The following is a 23262-nucleotide window of genomic DNA, read 5'->3' as shown; positions in this document are numbered from 1 at the left end:
ATGCTCCGCTCGTGCGCAACACCCACCGCCCGCACCCTGGTCGCCCGCACCTCGCCACCCTCCGTCCTCCGGGCCGCCCACCTCTCGTCGTCTGCGCCTCACACCGCGCCTCGACCAAGCTCGCCGGCAGCCGCGTCCACCACCACGGCGAGCACCTCGGCGGCGTCGACGTCGGCGCCGACCCCGGCGGCGTCGCACTTCCTCGTGACGCTCCTGCGCTCGCCGCTGCACCTTGCGGCATCGCAAAAGGCGTCGGCCGCGTCGCTCGGGCTGTACAAGCGGCTGTCGTCGTCCATCGTGCCCATCACGGCCCAGAACGCGGGCTACGTCGTGCAGCTCAAGGAGCTCGTCGGCGTGCGCGCGTGCTCCGAGGCCGACGTCGCGCGGTGGGGCGCGCGCGAGTGGCGCGAGCGCGAGGGCGAGGGCCGCCAGGGCAGCGGCATGCGGGTCAAGCTCGGCGGCGACAAGGCGAGGAGCGTGATCCGGGTCGGGAGCGAGCGCGCGAGGGGGGACGAGCGTGGGTTCCGCGTCGTCCGGCCGTGAGGGAGGGCAGCGTCGAGCAGGCGCAACGGCGCAACGGCGCAACGAGGTCGTTCGAGGGTACTCTTCGAGAGAGGGCGGGCTCTCTCCGAGAGAGCGAGAGAGAGAGGCTCTCGAGCTTGAGAGGAAGGAGAGCGCTCTCGACGAGCTGCGACTGCTTGACTGCCTGCATTACAGAGTACAACATGCACACGGCCCCGTCCCCTCGCACTAGACTCCCACCTTGCCGTTGACCTGGTTGCCCGCATTGGGCGCGCCCGCTGTTGACGTCGCGGTCGGGAGCGAGGTGCCCTCCATGAGGTCGGCGAGCGAGTTCTCGAGCGAGTCGACGCGGGTCGAGAGGGACGACAGGCGCGAGAGGACGTCCTGGGAGAGCGAGTCGAAGCGCGACTCGAGGTCGTTGAGGAGGTTGTCGACCTGCGGGTAGAGGGGGGGTCAGCGAGGACGAGGAGGAGGAGGAGGGGAAGGGGGACGCACAAAGTGGGTGAGCTCGAGTGGGGACGTGACCTGGGCCTTGAGGTCGTCGTGGTATTGGCCTTGAGGCGGTGGAGGGCTGAGGAGCGAGTCGACGCCGGCGACACCAAGGCCCAAGGGAGGAGGAGGAGGAGGGGCGGACGACGGCGAGGTGCCGAGGCCGGGCTGGCTGGTGGGTGTCGCCATGTGTCGCTGGCGGGCCTTGTCGAGCTGAGCAGGGGTCCAGTCCGGGTGTGGTTGGTCGAGGGACGAGGAGGACGACGAGGAGCACCGCCTCTCGCTCAACCAGGGCTCGCCTCGCTCTCGACGCGCTCCTGTGCTGCACGAGCCTAGCCACCAGGCCACAGCACCATCTAGCTCTACACGAACCCATGACCACCCCCGCCTCGAGTATGCGGCCTCGACCCCCTCGCTCCCCTCATCGTCGTCGTCGTCGCCAGCCAGCACTCGCCCTCGTCGCCCTCGCGTGCTGCACCCTCGCGCTTGCAGCTGCACCTGCAACAGAACCGACCGACTCGCCCGACACCGGTCCCGCACCCCGACAACTCGCTCAAGCCGACCTCGCGCCGCAACTCCCGCTCGCCCGCGCCAACCTCGCCAGGCGCGAGGGGCACGGCCGGGACGACATCGACAACGACGACGACCCGGCACTCGTCGAGGGCATCGACCCTTTCGCCCCGATCGAGCTCTCGTCGTCGCTCCCCTCGACCGCCTCGTCCCCTCCCACCCTCGCCTCCCTCTTCGACTCGACCTTCGCCGCCCTCGACGCGTCCACCGCCTCGCTCCTGTCGTCGTCCCTCCCCGCGTCCCTCGCCGCCCGCTTCTCCGACGGCGGCGTCCCGGGCACGGCCCTCTCGGCAGCCTCGCAGCGCACCGCGCTCCAGGCCGCCCTCGACTGCGCCGCGAGCGAGGGCCAGTGGGTCCACGACCCGCGCGGCGACCGCCTCGTCGACGAGGCCCGAGGTCTCGTCGTCCACAAGCAGGACCCGCGCTACAACGCGTGCGACAAGCGGTTCTACAAGGGCCGTGCACCCGCGTCCCGCTCGGGCGACGACGCCGCCGGCGCAGAGTGGGACGTGCGCCCGTCGCTCAAGTGGCGCTGGGAGCCCTCGCCGCTGTGCCCTGCCCTCCCTCGTCCGCCCTCGACCTCGTCGTCGTCATCGTCGCGCACCCGGTTTTGCACCCTCCTCGCGCACAAGTCGATCCTCCTCGTCGGCGACTCGACCCAGTACTCGCTCCACGACCTCGTCCTCGACCATGCCGCGACCGCCCCGCAGAGCTGCTACGGCGACCTGTACTGCAAGGAGCACCTCCTGTGCGCCGATGTGCTCGCCGCCGCGAGGCAAGGGCGCGACGCCGACGTCGAGACCGCCGAGCGCGACGAGCGCGTGTTCGGCGACGTGCCCCTCCCGCCGGGCATGACCTCGGCGCGCCACCTCGAGCGGCGAGCGGCAGCAGGCGCGCATGGCTCGTCGGCCAAGTCGCGCTACTCGTCGGCGGCGACGGGCACCCTCCTGCGGTACCGCCGCAGCGACGGCCTGCGCCCCTCGACGCAGCACACCGCGCCGACGTACCGTCACCCGGCGACCGGCGTCCGCGAGGTCAACCAGCCCTGGCTCGCCGACGCCCGCCGCAGCGACGTCGTCGTCGTCACCAAGCCGCCGCTCCCGCTCCCGCTCCGCGCCGCCGACGCCGCCTTCTGGGCCGACCTCGACGCCGCCGCCGCCCGAGGCCGCGTCGCACGCGCCGAGAAGCTCGTCGAGCTCGCCGCCGAGTGGACCCGCGAGACGTGGGTTCCCGAGCTCGTCGACGCGCTGCGGGCCGTGCGCAGCCCGCCGAGCTCGGGCGCGCAGCTCGTCGTGTACCGTTCCGGGTGGCGCCAGCACGCCGACTGTGCGGCGCCGCTCTCGAGCGAGGGAGCCGGCGGCGCAGAAGGCGACGGCCTGCCGCCGAGGGGCGCGCCGCCCGGGCTCGAGGCGCTCCTCGGCGCACCGAGCGAGGGCTCGTTCAGCGTCGACGGCGACGCCCAGGACGACGAGCCCGACGTGCCGCTCCACATCGCGTGGCACAACGCGCAGCTCGTCCTGCAGAACGCCGTCACGCGCGCGACCGTCGTGCCCGCGTTCGGCGCTGTGTACCTCGACCTCGAAACGCCCCTGTCCATCTGGCGCTCGGGCATGGTCGGCTCGTCGGCCGCGCCGTCCGCCTCGCAAGCGCTCGTCTTCCAGGGCGCGCCGCAGGGCCCGGGCGCAGGGCTGCGCACGCCCGCGAGCGGCGACTGCACGCGGTACTGCCTGCCCTCGCCCGGCCTCGCACTCGAGACGCACTTCCTCGGCGCGCTCGCGAGCGTGTTCGAGGCCGGCTGGGCCGGCGAGGAGAGCGAGTTCGAGCACGAGTGGGTCGGCGAGGGGTTTGTCGGGATCAAGGAGCGCGAGCAGCTGTAGCTGGTGCCTCTTTTCGAGTTGGCGGGACCGCTGCAGCGCAGAGAGTCGTAATGTCTTTGTTCTCCGACGGCGAGAGCGGGCGAGAGAGCGGGGCCCGAGCGAGCGAGCGCGCCGGCAAGCTGAGAAGGAGGACGACGGTCGAGCTCTTGCTCGGGCTTTGCCGGCTTCTCCTAGTCTGAATTGACGCGTAGAGCCGGTCGAGCGAGGGGAGGTCGAAGAAGCGCGCAGCTCGACAGCGACGCGCGAGGTGCGAGGAAAGAGGTCGAAGCGAGGAAGAGGAGGGAAGCGGAACGAGCGCAGACAGCAGCAGTATGAGCAGTGGCACAGTCGAGACGTGTTTCGATAGACCGAGTCGAGGGTATCGAGCGAGTCAGAGCCAGAGACGAGCGCGAGGAACAGGGGAACGAGCAAGTTGAGAAGGCGAACGTGACGAGGAGGAGGACGAGACGAGGAACGGGTTCGTGCGCAGCACAGCAGCGCGCAGCCCGCCGTAGAGTCGCTCGACACGACCTTGAAGTTCTGAATGAGACGTAGCTCGATCCCGGGAAGCAAAGAGCGCCGACTCGAGCTGCAAAAGCCAGCTCTCGGTTTGAGAAGGCCACCTGGTCGGAGCGCGAGAGCCGCTCTCTGCTCGAGAGGGTGACATGCAGGCTTTGCAGCAGGGCTCAATAGATCGACGAGCGAGAGCTCCTGTCCGGGCGAGCGTCCAGGAAGCCGCTGGACGGCGTTGAGCGTAGCTGAAGGAAGAGGACGCCGTTCGACTCTTCGCGTTCCTCACGACGTGCGCCCATCTCTTCTGAGCCTGAGCGGCTGTAGATTGACGTGTCGACACGTATACTCGATGATGAGCCCACCGCTGGACCCGGAGCAGGTGATGCGCCGCACGAACCTGCGCTGAGGAGGAGGGAGGGAAGGAACGGGTCGCTCTCGAGCTCGCGGTACTGCTTCTCCTGGACCATACCTCTCGATCGTCGTGTCGAGACGTGTCCTCGAGAATAGAGCCGTCGCGAACACGGCCTCAGAGTGACACCCGCACGACCTTGCGCTCAAGAGGGGGAGGAGGGAGACGAGGCGGACGAGGTGCAGGGACGCCGAGGAGACGGCCCGTGACGCTGCCGACGTTCCTTCACTCTGTCTCGACCTCGAGACTGTCAGCACAAGCACCGCAAAGCCGGCCAAGAGACGTCGACTCGAGCGGACCAAACCAAAATGCGGGGTGCTTCCGGCCGTGACCTCGCCCTGGCGCAAGGTCGGTCCTTTCTCGCGCTCGGGTCGAGGTTGGCGAGCTGTAGCGTCGTAATCAAGAGGTCCAGAGTACTCTGGAGCATCCTTGGCGCCGGTCGAAGCAGGGCGCAGCTTGAGAGCGACGCACGAGGAGCGAGAAAGAGGTCGAAGCGAGGAAGAGGAACGAGCGCAGACAGCAGCAGTATGAGCAGTGGCACAGTCGAGACGTGTTTCGATAGACCGAGTCGAGGGTATCGAGCGAGTCAGAGCCAGAGACGAGCGCGAGGAACAGGGGAACGAGCAAGTTGAGAAGGCGAACGTGACGAGGAGGAGGACGAGACGAGGAACGGGTTCGTGCGCAGCACAGCAGCGCGCAGCCCGCCGTAGAGTCGCTCGACACGACCTTGAAGTTCTGAATGAGACGTAGCTCGATCCCGGGAAGCAAAGAGCGCCGACTCGAGCTGCAAAAGCCAGCTCTCGGTTTGAGAAGGCCACCTGGTCGGAGCGCGAGAGCCGCTCTCTGCTCGAGAGGGTGACATGCAGGCTTTGCAGCAGGGCTCAACAGATCGACGAGCGAGAGCTCCTGTCCGGGCGAGCGTCCAGGAAGCCGCTGGACGGCTCTGAGGACCGAGCGCTCTCGGCCGTCGAGCCCTAGGCTCGCGCACGCTCTCGCTCTCAAAGAGGTCTTGACGCCCGACACTGATGATGTTTCGACGTTTCGACGATGCAGAGTGGGAGCGCAACTATAACTGAGGCGAGCCGACCACCTCGGCCATGAGCTCTCGGACGATCTCCTCCGCCGGAGCGATCCGCTTGACGTCGCCGACGCCGGTACCTGCGGCGAGAGAGCAGCTTCAGTCCCGGGTGGTGTGGGAGGAAGAAGAAGAGGTGTAGAGGTAGAGGTCGACGCACCTGCCCAAGTGACGACCCGCTCGACGTCGCCCTCTTTGACCGCCCTCGAGTACCGCTCGCGCCCCTCCTCGCTCCCTGCGACCTTTGGCGGCTCCTCGCTCGTCTTGTTCCTGATCCCTCGCCCGTCGACACCCTCAGGCCAGCCGAGCGTGCCCCTTGCCTCGTCCCAGCTCATGCCGCGCACCGACTCGCTCGTCGACGAGTGCACGAGCAGCTCCTTCTGAGCGCGCGGCAGGAGCGCCTCGTCGGCGACGCACAGGGCCGTACCGGGTACGACGCCGGCGAGGACACCGGGTGCCAGGGCGGCGGCGATTGACGACGCGGACGAGAGGCCGCCGGCGCCGAGGACGAAAGGCGGCGAGGCCGGGTTGGGAACGTGAGAGGCGAGGTGAGACGTGAGAGAGGCGAGAGGTGCGCCGAACTCGTGAGCGGGCCCGTGACCGCCCGACTCTGTCCCTGTAACGCGCGAAGAAAGAAGAGAGCGAAAAGGAGGAACGGCGAGTGAGCGAGTTGTCGGCGAACACGAGGGCGACAGGGCAGAAGGGTGGGGGGAGAGAGAGATAGGACGCACCTTGTAGTACGATGGCGTCGACACCGTCCCACTCGAGCGCCTCCTTGGCCGTCTCGACCCTCTGGACCATGACGACCAGCCGCACCTTGTCGCTCCTCTCCCGCTCGGCTTCGATCCTCCTCGCGCGAGCGATCCAGCCCTCCCAGTCGCCGCCATTGGGAAATGCGAGCCACAAGGACGAGGCGCGCGCCGTGTGGAGGACGTAGCGTAGCCAGCGGTCGGGCTCAGTCGCGGCGGCTTCGGGCGAGAGGAAGGGCGGTTCGAGGCGCCACAGGATGAGGCCAACGCCGAGGCTAGCTCTGCGAGCGTGAGCAACAATGTCAGCTGGGTCGTGCGAGGCAGGGCCCGCTGACAGGGGAGAGGGGACGCACGGCAAGTCGTCGTCGGCGGCGAGCCCGATGCTTGACCTCGCCTTGTCGACCTCGGCCTTAAGGCTGTTGAGAGGCGTGTGGCCCTGTGTGGAGGCGTCTGTCAGTCCCGCATGGCCCGCTACGCCCTGAGAGAGGTGGACGCACCCCGCCGATGAAGCCGATTCCGCCGGCCTTGTGCACGGCGGCGGCGAGCTCTCCTCCCGCGACGCCGGCCATGGGCGGGCACAGGAGAGGCAGCGAGCAGCGAAAGTGGGCGCACAGCGCACGTGCGGCAGCAGAGAGCGGCATCGTGGCGTGGCTGTGAGGAGCGAGAGTGTGAGTGCGACCGAAAGCCGCGGGGAATCTCGAGGTGGGGCAGGGCCCGACCACCTCGCTTTCGCTCCTCCTCCTCTCAAGAGGCGGGCACGGGCAGGGACGCAACGCGAGTGGAATCCACAGACTAGGGCTCGCGCCGACAAAGAACAAGCGGACCGACCCCACCCTTCTCGCGCTCAGACCTGCGCCGGCGGCCTCGCCAGTCGAGACGTGAACGTCCTCCCACCGAGCGCAGCCGTCCCTCGCTCTGCGGCCGTGACGAGCAAGAGGTCAGTGGCTGACCGTACACGATTCGAGAGGAGCGAAAGCGGGACGCACTCGACTTGAGGTCCAACAGCTCCTTCTCGAGCGCCTCCTTGTCCTTCTTGAGCTTGTCCAGCTCGCTCAGCGTCGAGTCGAGGAGCTTGGCCGCCTCGCCGAGGTCGGCGAGCGTAGTCGCGTGCCCCTGCTGGACTTTCTTCGACTCGCCGTCGAGCTTGACGATGACCTGCTCGAGCTCGCGCACCTGCTGGGTCCGAAAGAGCGAGCGCGTGGTCGAGCTGTAGGGGGCACGAGGGAGCGGACGACGGGACGCACCTTGTCGGACGAGACCCTGGCAGCGTCGAGCTGCGTCTTGAGCTCGGCGACCTCGGCGTCCTTGGCCTTGACCTTGTTGGCGAACAGGCCCTCGACGCCGGTGCGCGCGAGCTTCTCGTGCTCGAGCACCTTGTTCGCCTCGTCAAGCTTGGCCTGCACGACCTCGACGCCGCGCTTCTCGAGCTCGAGCGCCCTGCGCGTCGCCGCGTGCTCGCCGTCGACCGTGTCGCGCGCGAGCTTGACCTCGTCGAGCTGCTTGGCCGCACGCGAAAGCGCGATCTGCGCGTCCTGGAGCTCCTGGCTCGCGCGCACACCCTGCTGCGCGCGGACCTGCGCAAGCTCGACCTGGAACGCCTTGATCTTGGGCACGGCCTGCGCGACGAGATCGGCGTGCTTGGTCTTGGCCTGGTCGGCGCGCGCCGTCTCGGCGAGCAGCGACGAGCGCAGGTTGCTGATGCCGTGTTGAGCGGCGTGTACGAGATCGAGGCCGAGCGTGAGGAGGTCGTCGCACTGGCTGCGCGCCTCGTCGAGCTGGGTCTGGAGGATGCGGCTCAGGTCCTCCTGGTCGACGAGGAGCGTGACGGCGTTCTCGAGTTGCAGCGCGATCATCGCTGTGGACGTGGTACGGTCAGGACACGCTCGTAGATGACGACAAACAGGGGAGTGGTGCGCACGCACCCTGGTCTTGCTCGTTGCGGCCCAAGTCGGCCTCGAGCTGGGCGATCTTCTTCTCGCGGATGTCGACAAGGGCAACGAGCGGCGCATGCTCGTCCTCGTTCTTGCGGACCGCCTCATCGCGCTTCTTGATGCCGACGACGGCCTGGGCGAGCTGGTAGGCGAGAGCGCCTGCGGGCGGGGAGGACAGGGTGAGCAGGTACGACGGGGCCTGAGCGAGGGCAGGAGGACGCACTCTTGGCCGCGTTGAGCTCGTCGCACTTCCTGAGCGCCTCCTTGAGGTGCGCCTCGGCGAGCTTGACGTCCTTCTTGGCCGCCTGCTCCGACAAGCGCGACTGCGCCGCCTCCTCACGCGCCCGGCCGAGCTCGGCCTCGACCTTGTCCTTGAGCGCGTGCGTCGCCACCGCCTGCGCCGTCTCGTGCTTCTCGAGGTTCTTGACCGCCGCGTCGCGCGCCTTGTCGGCCGCCGAGAGCCGGCCCTCGAGGCTGCGCACCTGCTCGCCGAGCTTCTTTGAGCGCGCAGCCTCGTCCTTGAGCGCCTGCTCCGTGCGCGCGTTGCGCTGCGCCTGGTACGACGATGTGCTCGCCAGCTCCTGGCGCATCGAGTCGCGTTCGGCGCGGAACTTGTCGCGCGCCGCCTCGGCCGCCCGCAGCTCGGCGACGCGGGCGGACAGCGTTTTGCTCAGGTCGTCGGCGGCGTGGCCCTCGCGACGGTTGCGCATGTCGAGCTGCGCGACCTCGGCCTCGAGCTCCTTGACGCGCTTGCGGTCGGCCGCGTGGATCTCGCCGAACTTGTCGAGCTTGCGCTCGAGGACGCCACGTGCGCCGAGCGCGTCCTCGAGGAGCGAGCGCACCGTCTGGAACGCCGGGTCGCGAGGCAAAGACGGCGTCGGCTCGTAGGTGCGCTGCGAGGCGGCGGCGACGGGGACGAGGTAGCCCGAGGGCGACGAGGTGGGGACGAATGGCCTCGCGGCCGGGTTGAACGAGGGGATGGCGCCGTCTTGCAGCGGGAAGCTCGGGCCCGAGAACGAGCCCGACGCTGGACCCGAGGCGACGGCGCTGAAGCTCGAGTTGGGGAAGAAGACGGGCCACGGCGAGTTGGCGCTCGGGAGGGACAGGCGCGACGACGAGGACGTCGGGACGAGGGCGTTCGGGTTGGTCGTCGAGGACGTCGACGTGAGGGCGTGCTGCAGGAAGGTCTTGTACTGTCAGGAAACCAAAGTTAGGACCGACTCGTGGAGAGGGAGAGAAAGATAGCGACGCACCTCGGCTCGGTCAATCTCCGGGATCCCCTCGTCGCCCTCGCCCTCCAGGCCCACCACCTCGGGCGAGCTCTCCTTGCGGCGCACCTTCTTGGCCGGCGGAGGACCGTCGGGCGAGCTCGGCGCCGACGCATCGGCGACCGTTCTCGGCGACTCGGACGCCGACTCGTCGACGTCGACGACGGGCTCGTTGTGCGCGGCGTCGCCCGTGGCCTGCTCCTCGGCCTCGCCCGACTCCTCGACCTTGTCCTTCTCGACCCTGCCCCGCTCGTCGACCTCGCCCCGCTCCTCGACCTTGCCCCGCTCCTCGACTCTGCCCTGCTCCTCGACCTGGGTCGTCTCGTCACGCTCGACATCGACCAGCATGTCGTCGGCGAGAGGCCCTCGGCGAGCGCGCTCCTCGTCCGCCTCGACCTGCTCCTCGAGCTTGACCGCCGTCTCGGCCTCGCCGGGCGGCGCCGACGCCGGCGTGTTGAGCGGCGTGCGCGTGCCGTCGCGCTCGCTCGCCGGGGACGCCGGCGTAGCCGGCGCGACCGTCGCGTCGGGCGTACTGCCTCGGCGCGAGTCCGACGAGGTCGGGTCCCGCGTCGTGCGGTACGACCCGGACGACTCGGCGCTTGACGACTCGTCCTCCGAGTCGGACGAGCCGTACATGTCGAGTTGGGCGAGGGCCGAGCGCGCACCCGTCGTCGAGCAGGCCGAGGGGGCTGTCGAGGGCGAACGAGAGGAGGGTGGCGGCGAGGCAATGGCGGGCTCGGCGAGGGGCGGCGTGGCGGCGTCGGCAGGACTGGTGGACGAGGACGAGGAGAGAGAAGTTGTCGAGATGGTTGGCGGTGAGGAGAGGGGCTCGACAGGAGAGGAAGGCGCCGTCGGGGCAGGCGGGGCGTGAGCGTCGTCGGGCGCCTTGCTGTCGGGCGCCGTCAGACGTGCCGAGGCCGGGCGCGGCGCAAAGGGGGCCACCTCGGGCGACAGGGAGCGCTCGCTCTTCGAGCCCGGAGCCACGAGGCCCGGCGGCGACGCGAGGCTGGGCGAGCTGCTCTGCGAGCCGAGGCGAGCCTCCTTGGCCGGCGGCTTCTTGATCTCGACGGCGCGACTGACGCGGCGAGCCCTGCCCGCCACCATCTGGATGCGCTCCTTCTCCTCCTGGCTGAGGCGCTCCATGCCGGGTGCATCGCCGGGCCCGCTCGCCGCGCTCGAGCCGTCCCAGGGCATGACGACGTCGTGCTGGAGGGCCGACGGCGGCGCGAAGAAGCTCGGGCCAGGCGGCACGACGGGCACCGGCGTGTGCGACTGGGTGCCGTAGGTGCTGCCGTTGCTGTAGAAGCCGCGCTGGCTGTTGAAGGCGAACGGGCCGGGGAGCGAGAGAGGGTTGAGGGGCTGGAAGAGCGGGGTGCGGGTGGTGGACAGGGCGGCCGAGGGGGCGTACAGGTGTGTGCTGGACCTTGCGGGCGAGCTGGAGCTGAAGGAAGCGGGCGGCGACTGCCCTGGTGCGGCCCCGCCGGCGCCGTTCGACGACGTGCCGTCAAAGGCGAAGGGCGTCGCGTGCGGGAAGTGCCCAAAGGCGGGCATGACCGAGGCGGGGACTGCGAGAGGGGATCGAGAGGGTCAGTCGGACTGTCAGGGAGGCTGTCGAGGCCCAAGAGAGAGGACGAGGACGCACCGCTTGGCCTCCCTGAGCCGATGGGTCCCGCCGCGCTCGTCGCTGCCGCCTGCCCGCCCGCCGCCTGCCTGCGCACCGCCTCGAGCGCCTCGGGCGTCCACCAGTCTCCTGCTGCGCCGCCGACGCCGTTCTCGCGGCGGTCCGGGTTCTGCACGCTCCTCGCCGCCGAGCTCGCCGAGGCCGGGTCGTGGGCGCGCGCGGCTCTGAGGGCGTCCTGCTGCATGGCCGAGAGGGTGCTGATGCGGCGGTGGAGGGCAGAGGCCGGGTCGAGGGCGAGGTCGAGTGGGGGGAAGAAGCGAGGCGAGCGGCGAGACGAGCGGTCGCTGATGACAACGGGCGAGGGCGAGTCGGTGTCGAGAGCGCGCTTGAGCCGCACGGGCATGCACCGTGGCGCGTGCTCGAGCTCGTTCCGGAGCGAGTGAGCTGGCTGCCGCGGCTGAGCGAGCGACGAGAGGCGAGGAATCGGCGCGACAAGGCAAAAGTCCGCGGACCCTGCTCCTCCTCCTCCAGGCTCACTTGCTCTCGGCTCGTTGGCTCGACATCAGCTGCGAGGATTGCAAGTCAGGTCAGTGACACAGTCCTGAGAGGGCTCGGTGGCGCGAAAGGAGAGGAAGGGAGAGCGACGACGTACCTCTCGGACGCACTCGACCACCTCGACATCTCTCCCTGCTCGCGCAGCTGCGACGTCCTGCTTGTTGCACGTGGCTCGAGAGGTAGAGGGAAAAGGGGTGCACAAGAAAGGGGGACGGCTCCACCGCTGCGCTACGCCGCACCCGCACCCGCACTCGCTCCTGCGAGCATCTTGGTCCAGTCGAACGCGTCGTACTTCTTGCGGAACGCGGCGATGCGGCCCGCCGTCTCGCGCCGGTCGACGCGCCGAGGCTTGCGCCACTTGCGCGGCTCGAGCGAGAGGAGGTTGCCGATGATCTCCTGCGCAAAGTACCTGCGAGGAGGCGAGGCGAGCAAGGTGAGCGCCTTCCGACGCGGCCGACGCTCCTCGACACGCGCCGTCGCACTCGTCGAAGAGCCACGAGAGGGAGAGAGACGAGCCGACGCACCTCGGGAACTCGCCGCCGCCCTTGTCACCCATCTCGCCCCTCCTCTCCTCGCCGTCGAGGTCCCGGTCGGGCGCATCGTCGACGCCCTCGATGACGTGGCCGAACCCGTGCTCGCCCTTGTAGTCAAACTGGACGGCAAAGTAGGGCAGGTTGGGCACGAGCGACCGCCGGAATGGGCGCTGCGGCGTAAACTTGATGAGGCGCTTGTGCTGCGACCACTCGGTCTCGGACGTATTGATCGCCTCCTGCAGACGGGTACGACGAGGCAGGCTGTCAGGAATGGACGTCGCTCGAGGAAGGAGGCAGGCAGGAGGCGAGGGGACGCACCGAGAAGTAGATGGGCAGTTGGTCGAACAGGTCGAACGGGACCGGGATGCACTCGATGTAGCTGTGCTGCTGGCGCTTGTGCGAGATGATCGTCTCGAAGAAGACGACGCCCTTGTCCTCGGCGGCGTGCATCTGCATGAGCGTCTTCATAAAGTTCTGTGGCACGGAGCTCAAGGTCAGGGCCGGGTCCCTCTCGAGCGCGACGACGAGAGGCGTGGACTCGGCTCGACGCACCTTGATCTCGTCCCACCCTTCCTCCTCGTCGATCTCGAGACAGCTGAGGTAATGCTGGCCCGGCACGATGCGGCAGTGACCCGGGACGAGCTCCTCCGTGTCCATGAGGGCGAGGTAGGTCCGGGTGCCCATCGCGACGACAGGCGCCTTGGGCGGGTCGCCCTCGTCCGAGTAGCACATCGTGCACCTGCAAGAAGGGTCGGGAATGTCAGGGACTGGGTCCGGAAGAAGAGATGCGAGAGAGGCGGGAGGGAGGAGGACGCACGAGTCGAGCGCCTTCTTGGTGCGCGCAAAGTCGTTGACGGCGAACGCGCGCTTCATCGCCTCGCTCTTCATCTTCTTGCGCGCGAGCTTCTCGGCGTTCTCGTCGTAGTAGTCGAGGTTGTTGGTGAAGCGGGCGTCGGTCGCGATGCGGTTGGCGAACTCGGCGTCCATGGCGCGCGCGTCGCCCGACCCGCCGCCAAACCGCTCTTGCCGAACGAGGTCGCCGACCGTGAGCGAGTCGTCGTCGGCCTGGTGCCGAATGAGGTCGCCCGTCTTGGGGTCGTGCGACTCGAACAGCTGCGAGCGTCGACCGGGAATTTCGATGAGTTTGACGTGCGTCAACGAGGGAGAAGGGCTCGACGAGGAGAGAAGGAGGAGAGACGAGGACGGACCATCTCCTTGCGAACGTGCTTGCCCCGGTTCTTGCGCTCCTCCTCCCACTTGTCGGCCGTCTCGGTCCCGACGCCGACGTCGTACAGGCGTCCTCGGCTGTCGAGCGTCGGCAGCACCTGGACGTCCTGGCCCTGCGCCGCACTCCCGCCGAGCGTCTGCTCCATGCCCTCCTTGTCGGCGAGCGCCGGGCCCGCCGCCTGGGACCGGCGCAGCTCGGCGTCGTACTCGCGCTCGAGAGCCGCCGCGTCGTCCGAGTCCATGAGCTTGGCCTTGAGGACCTCGGCCTGGAGCTTGTTCAGCTCCGACTGGCTCAGGACGGGCCGAGTCGAGCCGGACGAGGCCGACGAGGCGGTGGTCGGGCCGGTCGAGGTCGGGTCCGGGTTGATGACGGTCGACTGGGCGAGCTGCGACGGCATGCGGCGTGCGACGGGCGGCGTGAAGACGGTCGGGATCGGCGTCGACGGCCTCGAGCCCGAACCGGCGACCGACGAGGTCGAGCTCGAGCGCGCGAGCTGGCCCGGCTGAGGCGGCGCCTCGCCCGGACGACGGAAGCCCTGGCGCGACGACGGGCGCGAGCCGGGCCCGTCTGCACCGCCCTCGCCCGCTGCGCCCGTCTCGGTGAAGACGAAGCGGCGCCCGCCGCCGTCGGCCGCCATGCCCGTCGGCGTGCGCATGCCCGGGTGGTGGTTCTGGCCGCCGCCGGCGCCGTACCCGCTCTCGCGGCGCGACGTTCTGCGCCCTTGGCGCTCGTCGAGGACGCGACGCTCCTCGCGCGCCTCGTTGAAGGCGTCGAGCGAGCCGTAGCGCTCGATCGCGACGTCCTCGATCGGGCGGCCCTCGTCTTCGGCCGCCTCGTACGTGCGCTTGAGCTTGCTCATGCGCCACGCCGAGCCGGACGAGCCCGGTGCGGGCGAACCCGTCGCGGGAGGTGCGGTGGACGAGGCGGCGGCGGCGGACGAGGTCGAGGCGGCGTCGGGCGTGCCCTGCCAGTAGGCCTTGTTCAACTCGCGCGACGACTGGCCCATCGTTTGCTGCGGGTGGGGCGAGTCAAGGGTCAGAAGGGTAATTCCGGTACGACGCAGTGCAGAGAGAGAGGACGCACAGAAGGGTCGGGCTTGTCCTTGGGCTCCTTGCGCCGCTTCTCGGTGCCGAACGAGCCGAAGAAGTCCATCTCGCCGCCGGCGCCCTCGCCCTTGGGGATCTCGCCAAAGAGGCCGCCGCCGCGCTCCGAGCTGCCGCCGACGCCGCCCTCGCCGTAGCCGTCGGTGAGGTCGTGGCCCTCGAGGCGGCGCAGGCCCTGAGCGGTCGGCATCGAGCCGACCGAGAAGGTGCCGACCGAGTCGAATGGGGCGGACGGCGCCGCTGGAGCGGGAGCGTCCTTCTCGACCCAGTCGTCGTCGTCGTCGTTGTCCTGGGCGTGCGCGGGGTGCTTGGCGGAGCGGGAACGGTGCTTGTGGTCGACGTCACGGCGGGACGAGTGCGACTTGTGGGATCGGTCGCGGCTGGTAGAGCGGTCGCGCCTGGTGGACGACGACGAGTGCTTGTGGTGGCGGGACTTGTCGTCGTCGTCGTTGCGGGCCGAGCGGTGCCGTTTCGACGAGCGGTCGGTGTCGTCGTGAGGGCGGGTGGACGAGCGCGAGTGCTTGGAGGAGGAGGACGAGGGGCGGTCGCCGGTGCGGGGGCCGGTGGCCATGGTGGTCGGGTGCCAGTGGCTGTGCAGAGCAGGGCTGCAGTGGTCGACGTTGAGCGAGGCGGGTAACCTCCGTCGGACCTTCCCCGCAAGATGTGAACCGCTCTCATCGTCGCGGGTACAGCAGCTCAGGGCCACTCGCAGTAGCTCCACTGCACTGCCATATCCTCCTCAAGAACTGCACGCCCCACCGCCCTGCCGCCCCGGCCTCGCCTCGTCTCGCTCCTCGGCCCGACCACCTCGTCGACTCGCCCGCTCCGCAAACACGGCCACGGCAAGAGCGCCGACGGGGACAGCCTGCCTAGATGGTGCGTCGACATCTCTCTCCTCCTGTCCGCGTCCCTCCTCGTCGCCCGCCGGCCTCGAGAGCAGCCTCGCTCGGCTCCTCGTCCACAACTGACTCTCCCTCTCCTTGCGCAGCTTTCAGGCCACACGCCTAACACGCTCTGCCGCCCCTTCTCCCCTTCTCGCTCGCCGTTGTCGACGCGGCCTGCCCGCCAGGCCCCGCTGCGCTCGTCGGCCTCCTCTTCCTGCTCGAGGCACCGCTCGCCCCCTCTGCATTCCTGCGGCTCGCTTCGGCTACCCGCTGCACCCGCCGAAGCAGGCAGATTCGGGTCGTACCGCTGCCCCGGGTCTGCCGGCAACGACTCGTGTCGCCGGCCGACGTTCCTCGGCCGGCTCGACCGAGGCGACGGCTCGCACGCTCGGCTCAGCTTTCTCTCTCGACAGCTTTCTCAGCTTGCCCGCGTCGCTTCGATCAGCCACCTCGACAGCCATGCCTTCCCGTGCCTCGACTTTGCGCGACCGCCGACCTCGACCCGACGACCCTTACCAACCCGTTGCGCGCGCGTTCCGGCCTGGCCAACCCGGCGCAGGATTCGCCGCCGCCGCCCAGCGCTTCGTCCTCGAACGCGCAGCGTACGACCGCCGTCGGCAGGCGACGCTCAACCTCATCCGGCGCGGTGCAGATGCCGAGCGGGTGCGCGCCGAGGCGGCGAGTGCGCTCGTCCGCTTGCGGAACGAGGAGGCGCAGCGTGTCGCGGGCCTGTCACGAGAACAGCGCGAGATGGAGGAGCAGATCGAGGAATGGTTGGCCGGGTTGACGCCCGAGGAGCAGCAGGAGCAGATCCGGCGGGTCGAGGCGGGTGAGCCGACGGGCAGCAGCTGAAGAGGGCGGCTCGCGACGCGACAGACGAGGTGCGCTCTCCTCTCTCTTCGCTTCTGCGTCTGTGTCGCCCGTCACGAAATACTGACGGTCCTTCCCATCAGCTTCGTCAGCATCCTGTACCAGATTGCCTCGTCGAGCGCCTCTCTCGTTCGGAAGCGCGAGAGCCTTGCAATGCGCCAGGATCTCGCCTCTTTCTAGTCTTGCGCACAGAGCGAGGAGAGCCGAGAGCGAACGCCGTCGTTACTCGTCGCCAGCATTTCTTGGAGCGAGCGCATCGACCTTCTCAAGTTGACTCGCTCGACTTTCTCCTCGCTGGCGGCATTCGAGCGAGGTCAAGAGCTGCAGAAAGCTTTCGAAAGCGTCGCAGGCGACGGCCCGAACGAGACTCGGGCACAAATCGGTCGAGACTCGTGCTCGAAGCGAACGAGGCAAACGAGAAGGAAGTGCTCGCTGACGTGGACGAGCCCGCGAGCGCAGTGAATGAAATGCAATGCAAGGAATACAAACAGCATAGACAAAGATGTAAGGGAGGATGCGAGAGGAGAGTGAAGGCTCGCTCAGAGCCCGTCGTCGTCGTCGTCGTCGTCCTCGGCGAGCGACTCGTCCCACGAGAGCCGCCTCTTCCACCTGCGCCGCATCGCCTCCACGCCGTCCTCGTCGTCGTCCTCGTCGTCGTCCTGCTCGACGGTCGTGCTCGACATATCGACACCCTGCAGCAGGTCGGTCCACACGAGACGGACCCACTCGTCGTAGACCTCGCCGCGAAAGTGGACCGCGTCGGGCCCGTGCCGCCCGGCCTTCATCCACCCGTCGCTGTCGACGATGCCGCGCGTGAGCGCCTCGACGTCGATGACGCGCCACTCGCCGCCGAGCGCAGGGTGCCGCGCCGCGAACGCGTTTTTGGCCTCGACGAGCGCGTTGTTGCGCACGAGGTCCTGGTGCGGGAACCGGGCGAGCGGGATGTACCGCGCGTCGACGAGCGTCGTCATGAACAGGCGCAGGTTGGCGCGGTCTCGGGCGGCGCGAGACAACCCGCTCGACTCGGCAAAGAGGGCGTCGAGCGAGCTCGACACGCCGGCGAGCGACAGCTGCTCGCCGTGCGAGCCGAGCGACAGGTAGGTGCGGTGCGGGCGGACCATCCTGGCGACGGCCTTGAGCGCCGGCGAGTGCTTGAGGGCCGACGCGAGGCGCGACTTGCGCAGGAACGACGCGAGGTCCGTGTCGACGAGCGAGACGAGGTCGTCGCGGTTGACGGCGACGGCGGTGGCGAACGCGTCGTTCTCGGCGCCCTCGTCCTCGCGCTCGTGCTGCGCCGACTCGACGGCGACGACGGGCGACGCCTCGTACCACCACTGCCACGTGACGACGACGTCCGGGAGCGCCTTGCCGTCCTCGACAGGCGGCGCGCCGTCGCGGTACCGGAACGCGACGCTCGCGTGCGTCCCGTTGTGCGTCGGCGAGTCGAGCACCTTGCTCGCCGACACCTTGCGGCCCTCGCCGAGCGACGCGGCGAGGTGCGTAAACATGTTGCGCGCGTTCGAGTCGCCGACGACGTGCAGCCACAGCGGCTTGGTCGGACGGGCCTCGGCATCGACGAGGAAAGGAAGAGGGAGCGTCGGCGTCGCGAGGGTGCAGGGTGGCGAGGTAGGAAAGAAGGCGAGGTTCGACCAGTGGCCGGCGAGGGACGACAGGTCGGTGCAGAGGGCGAGGTCGGCGACAGCTTCTGCGCACGAGCACCAGAGTTAATGAGTCGACGAGAGAGAGAGAGAGAGCGAACGAAGGAAGGGTAGGGCGCACCTTGACCGAGATGGACGACTTGGCCGCTCAGGACCTCGACCCGCTCGCCGACGTACCGCAGCTGCTCGCCCGCCGCCGCACCGAGCTCGCCTTCGACACAGGTTTTGGCCTCGTCGCCGCACGGTACGCCGTCGAGCGCGCCCGGGAAGAAGCCGAACGCGAGGTGGACGTCGAGCTGGTACCGCCCGAGCGGGACGGCGAGGTCGGACGGGACCGAGACGAGGTACGACGACTGGTCGACCGAGCGACGTGGACGGTCGAGGGCGACGAGCGTCTGCGTGTCGACGTTGTCGAGCGTGTCGTCGCCCGACACCGAGACGAGGCGGGCCGAAAAGACGGCCTGCGAGAGGCAGCTCGAGGGAACGGCGTCGTCGAGCGGCTCGCGCGGCGCAACGAGGTACTGCAACCGAGACGTCGCTGCGAGGTCCGAGGCGTCAGATGCGCGATCCGAGAGAGAGTGCACGAAAGAGGATGGGGACGCACCGGTGACGGCCCAAAAGCCCGCCTCGCCGACTTGCGCCTGAGCGCTCGCCGGGCACTCGACCTCGTCCGACGACGGCTCGCGCCAGTCCGGGTCGACTGCGTCCTGCGCCGAGCCGCTCGAGGCGTCGACAACGTCGTCGACGGGCAGCTCGAGGTCGGCGAGGTGGTCCTCGCCCGTCAACTCGTCGGCGAGCTCCTGCGCCTCGTTGGCCGTGCTCGCCGCGTCCCACCGCCACGTCGCGGCGGCCGCCTCGACGACGCCCTGCTTGGCCGTCGTGACGGCGGACGGGAGGTGCTTGTCGGGGACGACGGCGGCGAGGGACACAAACAGGAAGAGGGTGGACGCCGCGGTCGCGACGAGGACGAGGCGACGACGGGCTCGAAGCGCGTGGCCGGCCCTCGTCGCTGCTGCGGGGAGCGGCAAGGTCGAAGAGGGCGAGGGTGAGGCGGGCAAGGGCGTGTAGTCGGCGGCGGTGGACGAGGACGACGAGGTGGTCGCGTTGCGGACGAGGGCGGTCCAGGGCGGCATCGTCGGTCGTGCGGCTCGCGCTCGCCGTCACTCACACGAGTGCTTGCAAGTCGAGATCGAGGCGGGCGGTCTATCGAGTTGCGGCGGGTGTGCGCCTCGAGGCGGGGCGGACTCGGAGGTGAAGGTCGATGGAGGGTGAGCGCGCGACGAGGAGGGTGCGCTCGGCAGGTGACTATGCTTGTCGTCGAGCCGTCCAGCTGCAGCAAGCAGCCGTGCCTGCAGAGAGAGAGCGAGGGGAGCGAGGGAAGCGTCTCGAGGTTCCGCTGTCCCGGGTCCGCTCTCCGCGCCTCGTCCGCGTGTCGGCGCGTGAAAACTGTGCGACAACACCTCGCTCGACACTCCCGTCCCTCTCGAGTTGCTTTCCTTCGTGTAGCTGGTACTCTCTCTCGACGATGTCTCGAGAGGCAAGCCGGACTGCGCATAGCAAGATTCGCCAATCGACATTACCGCCGCGTCGAATACCAACTCGCGGCCGGCTTGCCTCGTGCGAGCGCGGTCGCACGGCCGGTCCTGCTGCCGTCGACCACTCGTCGGTCGAGGCTGTGCCCCTGGCCGAACGAGGGGCGGTAGGAGGCCGAACTGGTCCTCGAGCAGCCTGTCGCCGGCACAACGATCGCGAGCAGCGACCCTCGCGCCTCGACAGGAGAGCGTTCGACAGCAAGGATTGCGAACCTAGTAGAGAGGGCTCGAGAGCGACGAGAGGCACCCGTTCTTGTCCAGGGAGCTTGAACACGACGAGCAGGGAAGCGAGGAGGTTGGAGCGGAGCTCGCGGCCGTCGAGCGACAGCTGCAGCTGATGCTCCAGCCTGCGACCAGGGTCGCCAAGCAGGTTGAGCGCGGCCCTTGTCACCCTCTGGCGGGGCTGAAAAGGGCGCCGAGGGAGGGCTGGTGGCAGGAATCGCGCTGTCGCCGGCGCGAGGGAGCAGTGCACTCGACGCCAGGCCGAGGGCCGCTCAGGGCGACGTCTAGCGTGCGCGCTGAGCACGCTCGGTCGGGCGCACGAGCGCAAACCGTCCTGGCAGCGGGCACGACGATCAGGAGGGGGAGGGGGGAGGAGAGGCGAGCGAGGGCGACGGCAACGGGGTGCGCGCGGCTCGGCCACAGCAAGAGAGCGGGAGGAGCGGTCCGGTGGTGCCAAGCGGTCGCACACCCAAGGCGAGGTAGCTGCGGCGAGTGCAAGCGACGACGAGGGCGAGGAGCAGCTCGACCTCGACATCGCCTCCCCCACCACTCGCTCGTGCGCTCGACCGCCTGCGACCATGGCTCCACACGACCCGCGCATCTCGGACAAGGAGGCCTTTGCGTGCGTCCACCTCCCTCGTCGTCAGCCTCGAGGGGGCCTCGTCGTCCCTCCTCATCGAGATGAGCCCGCTCCACCCTCGCACACGCTCCGGTCGGTCCGCCTAAAGGGCTGGGCCGACTTGGTGGCTGCCCAAAGGTCCCCAGAGGCCGCCACCGGCACCGCACGAGGGCGAGGGAGCGACGGCGGCGTCATGGTGCCCAGTCCTCGTCCTGTGGGCGGCCCCCGCGGCAACCGCACACGAGGGCCAGCGTACCGTGCAGAGCACCCGAGCTGACTCTACTTGCCCCCTCAACTCGCCCCCCTCCCTGCGCCTGGCCACCGCTCGACCGCGACTCGCACCTCTTCCTCCCCCACCTCCCCGCCTCTCCTCTCGACCCACGCTCCCTCTCTCGCACCTCTCTCTGCCACCTGCACGTCCTACGCGACCTTTCGCGTGACCCAGCCTCAACGCTGCCGCAGCCGTCCGCAAGTACGAGGTCAACCCGCGCCTCGACTACCGCACCGTCTCGGCCGTCAATGGTGCGCCGCCCTCTCTCTCCTCTCCTCGCCTTTCCCGCGCAATGTCGGGTCACTCGTCCTGACGACGTTCCGGTCCCGACAGGTCCTCTCGTCGTGCTCGACAACGTCAAGTTCCCCGCCTACAACGAGGTCCGTCTCAGCACCGCCGCTCGTCCCGCCTGCGTGCACCTCTCGCGAGGTTGCGGGCCGCCCGGGTCGTCAACCATCAGCGGACCCGTCCTGACGGCTCCCCCTCCCTCCCTCGCCACAGATTGTCCAGCTCACGCTCCCGGACGGCACGGTCCGCGGCGGCCAGGTCCTCGAGGTGTCGGGCCGCAAGGCCATCGTCCAGGTCTTCGAGGGCACGTCGGGCATCGACGTCAACGCGACCCACGTCGAGTTCACCGGCAGCAGCATGAAGCTCCCTGTCTCGGAGGACATGCTCGGCCGCATCTTCAACGGCTCGGGCAACCCCATCGACAAGGGCCCCAAGGTCTTTGCCGAGGAGTACCTCGACATCAACGGCTCGCCCATCAACCCGTACTCGCGCATCTATCCCGAGGAGATGATCCAGACCGGCATCTCGACCATCGACACGATGAACTCGATCGCTCGCGGCCAAAAGATCCCCATCTTCTCGGCGTCGGGTCTTCCTCACAACGAGGTGCGTCCCTCGTTCCTGCCCCCTCTGTCGGCGCCCGGTCCCGCCCTCTCGTCCTCGTCCTCAGTCACTGACTCACTCGCACCTCGTCGCCGTCGCAGATCGCTGCCCAGATCTGTCGGCAAGCCGGCCTCGTCAACAAGCAGTCGACCGAGCGCAACCCGGAGGCGGCGCCGACCAAGGGCGTCCACGACGGCCACGAGGACAACTTCTCGATCGTGTTTGCGGCCATGGGCGTCAACATGGAGACGGCGCGCTTCTTCCGCCAGGATTTCGAGGAGAACGGCTCGCTCGACCGCGTCTCGCTCTTCCTCAACTTGGCCAACGACCCGACGTGCGCCCCCTCCTTCTCTCTCTCTCTCTCGTCCGTCCGTCGAGCACCGGGCCTGACGCACTCTCGCCTCGCCGTCGACAGCATCGAGCGCATCATCACGCCCCGTCTCGCGCTCACGACCGCCGAGTACTTTGCGTACCAGCTCGAGAAGCACGTCCTCGTCATCCTCACCGACATGTCGTCGTACGCCGACGCCCTGCGCGAGGTGTCTGCTGCCCGTGAGGAGGTGCCCGGTCGTCGCGGATACCCGGGCTACATGTACACCGACTTGTCGACCATCTACGAGCGCGCCGGTCGCGTCGAGGGCCGCAACGGCTCGATCACCCAGATCCCCATCCTCACCATGCCCAACGACGGTGCGCCCCACTCTCTCCTGCTCCCCTCGCGCCGTGCCTGACCCCGTCGCACCCTCGAACCCAGACATCACGCACCCGATTCCCGACTTGACGGGCTACATCACCGAGGGCCAGATCTTTGTCGACCGCCAGCTGCACAACAAGCAGATCTACCCGCCGATCAAGTGCGCCCTCGTCTCGCTTCTCTCTCTGTTCCCGGCCCCGTCCTCACCCACGCGCCCCACCTCCCGCAGCGTCCTGCCGTCGCTCTCGCGGTTGATGAAGTCGGCGATCGGCGAGAAGCTCACGAGGAAGGACCACGGCGACGTGTCCAACCAGATGTGCGTCTCTCGTTCCTCCCGTCGTCCTCCCTTTGCGCCCGCCTGACCTCGTCCCGCATCCCGCAGGTACTCGATGGTGCGACTCGCCCGCCCTCGCCCTCTCCATGAGCGCGAGCACGACTAACGGCTTCGATACGCTCCCGCAGTATGCCATCGGCAAGGACGCAGCGGCAATGAAGGCTGTCGTCGGCGAGGAGGCGCTCAGCACCGAGGAGAAGGTCCGTCCGCCGGTTTCTCCCTCTTCTTCGTCCTCCTCGTTCTCCCGAAACGCCGCCTGACCCTTGTCCCTCCACAGCTCGCGCTCGAGTTCCTCGGTCGGTTCGAGAACGAGTTTGTCAAGCAGGGCATCAGCGAGAACCGGACCATCTTCGAGTCGCTCGACTTGGCGTGGTCGCTCCTCAGGCTCTTCCCGCGCGAGGTGCGTCCCGACCCTGTTCTGCCTCTCGGTCCTCCCTCACGATGAGACTGACGCTCTTGGGCCCGCGCACGCAGCAACTGAACCGCATCCCGAAGAAGGTGCTCGACGAGGTGCGTCCCTCTCTCACTCGAATTCCTCGACTCGTCGCTCGCAGATCCTGACAGCCCCCTCGTCTCTCGCGCCGCACAGTTCTACTCGCGCAAGGCGAGCGTCGGCAGCCAGCTCAAGCGCCCCGAGTAAATCGCATTCGCTGTCAGTCTCTCGTCGTCGCTCGCCCCCCTCGAATCCGACCCTCGACTCGCACCATGTCCGCCTCGCGTCCCCCTACACTTTGCTGCCCCTTTCTCTCTCTCGTCTCTCTTCTGTGCAACGCTGTGTGTGTCCCTCTCTCGTTGCGCACGTGGG

The 23262-nt window shown here is 68.8% G+C and overlaps 9 protein-coding genes across 9 annotated transcripts; 4 read left to right on the top strand and 5 right to left on the bottom strand.

The window, feature by feature from the left end:
* On the top strand, positions 1 to 543 carry RHOBADRAFT_46063 (uncharacterized protein; the record flags this gene model as incomplete). Its single annotated transcript, XM_018414714.1, has 1 exon — positions 1 to 543. The coding sequence occupies one exon, from the start codon at positions 1 to 3 to the stop codon at positions 541 to 543; it is 543 nt and encodes a 180-aa protein (XP_018269018.1).
* A 149-nt stretch (positions 544 to 692) lies between these two features.
* RHOBADRAFT_55217 (uncharacterized protein) lies at positions 693 to 1200 on the bottom strand (the record flags this gene model as incomplete). The annotated part of the gene is made up of 2 exons (XM_018417731.1): positions 693 to 957; positions 1018 to 1200. 2 exons carry the CDS (start codon positions 1198 to 1200, stop codon positions 751 to 753), a joined length of 390 nt encoding a protein of 129 aa, XP_018269017.1. The 3' UTR covers positions 693 to 750.
* Positions 1201 to 1385: 185 nt separating this feature from the next.
* RHOBADRAFT_55216 (uncharacterized protein) lies at positions 1386 to 3513 on the top strand (the record flags this gene model as incomplete). Its single annotated transcript, XM_018417730.1, has 2 exons — positions 1386 to 1404; positions 1504 to 3513. The coding sequence occupies 2 exons, from the start codon at positions 1386 to 1388 to the stop codon at positions 3456 to 3458; spliced, it is 1974 nt and encodes a 657-aa protein (XP_018269016.1). The 3' UTR covers positions 3459 to 3513.
* Positions 3514 to 5425: 1912 nt separating this feature from the next.
* RHOBADRAFT_46060 (uncharacterized protein) lies at positions 5426 to 6752 on the bottom strand (the record flags this gene model as incomplete). Its single annotated transcript, XM_018414713.1, has 5 exons — positions 5426 to 5517; positions 5595 to 6050; positions 6166 to 6464; positions 6537 to 6619; positions 6681 to 6752. 5 exons carry the CDS (start codon positions 6750 to 6752, stop codon positions 5426 to 5428), a joined length of 1002 nt encoding a protein of 333 aa, XP_018269015.1.
* Positions 6753 to 7027: 275 nt separating this feature from the next.
* Positions 7028 to 11406, bottom strand: RHOBADRAFT_46059 (uncharacterized protein; the record flags this gene model as incomplete). The annotated part of the gene is made up of 7 exons (XM_018414712.1): positions 7028 to 7098; positions 7170 to 7356; positions 7428 to 8038; positions 8106 to 8273; positions 8338 to 9307; positions 9368 to 10947; positions 11025 to 11406. 7 exons carry the CDS (start codon positions 11404 to 11406, stop codon positions 7028 to 7030), a joined length of 3969 nt encoding a protein of 1322 aa, XP_018269014.1.
* On the bottom strand, positions 11313 to 14180 carry RHOBADRAFT_66805 (uncharacterized protein; the record flags this gene model as incomplete). Its single annotated transcript, XM_018419087.1, has 7 exons — positions 11313 to 11569; positions 11656 to 11967; positions 12083 to 12327; positions 12410 to 12565; positions 12644 to 12830; positions 12909 to 13204; positions 13300 to 14180. Coding segments are annotated over 6 exons (1946 nt in total), but the record flags the coding sequence as incomplete, so codon positions are not given.
* A 1585-nt stretch (positions 14181 to 15765) lies between these two features.
* On the top strand, positions 15766 to 16158 carry RHOBADRAFT_46057 (uncharacterized protein; the record flags this gene model as incomplete). The annotated part of the gene is made up of 1 exon (XM_018414711.1): positions 15766 to 16158. The coding sequence occupies one exon, from the start codon at positions 15766 to 15768 to the stop codon at positions 16156 to 16158; it is 393 nt and encodes a 130-aa protein (XP_018269012.1).
* Positions 16159 to 16633: 475 nt separating this feature from the next.
* RHOBADRAFT_55212 (uncharacterized protein) lies at positions 16634 to 18967 on the bottom strand (the record flags this gene model as incomplete). The annotated part of the gene is made up of 3 exons (XM_018417729.1): positions 16634 to 17881; positions 17956 to 18372; positions 18439 to 18967. Coding segments are annotated over 3 exons (2192 nt in total), but the record flags the coding sequence as incomplete, so codon positions are not given.
* A 1250-nt stretch (positions 18968 to 20217) lies between these two features.
* Positions 20218 to 23246, top strand: RHOBADRAFT_65455 (uncharacterized protein). Its single transcript, XM_018418711.1, has 13 exons — positions 20218 to 20270; positions 20713 to 20789; positions 20872 to 20918; positions 21040 to 21432; positions 21531 to 21763; positions 21845 to 22119; positions 22184 to 22283; positions 22353 to 22439; positions 22506 to 22515; positions 22586 to 22657; positions 22735 to 22857; positions 22932 to 22967; positions 23047 to 23246. Exons 1-13 carry the CDS (start codon positions 20227 to 20229, stop codon positions 23095 to 23097), a joined length of 1548 nt encoding a protein of 515 aa, XP_018269010.1. The 5' UTR covers positions 20218 to 20226; the 3' UTR covers positions 23098 to 23246.
* Positions 23247 to 23262: the final 16 nt, after the last annotated feature.

The sequence above is a fragment of the Rhodotorula graminis genome (genome assembly GCF_001329695.1).
Source record: "Rhodotorula graminis WP1 unplaced genomic scaffold RHOBAscaffold_12, whole genome shotgun sequence".
Classification (NCBI taxonomy): domain Eukaryota; kingdom Fungi; phylum Basidiomycota; class Microbotryomycetes; order Sporidiobolales; family Sporidiobolaceae; genus Rhodotorula; species Rhodotorula graminis.
Note: the sequence above shows the minus strand (reverse complement) of the source record. Positions and strands in the feature narration are given on the sequence as shown.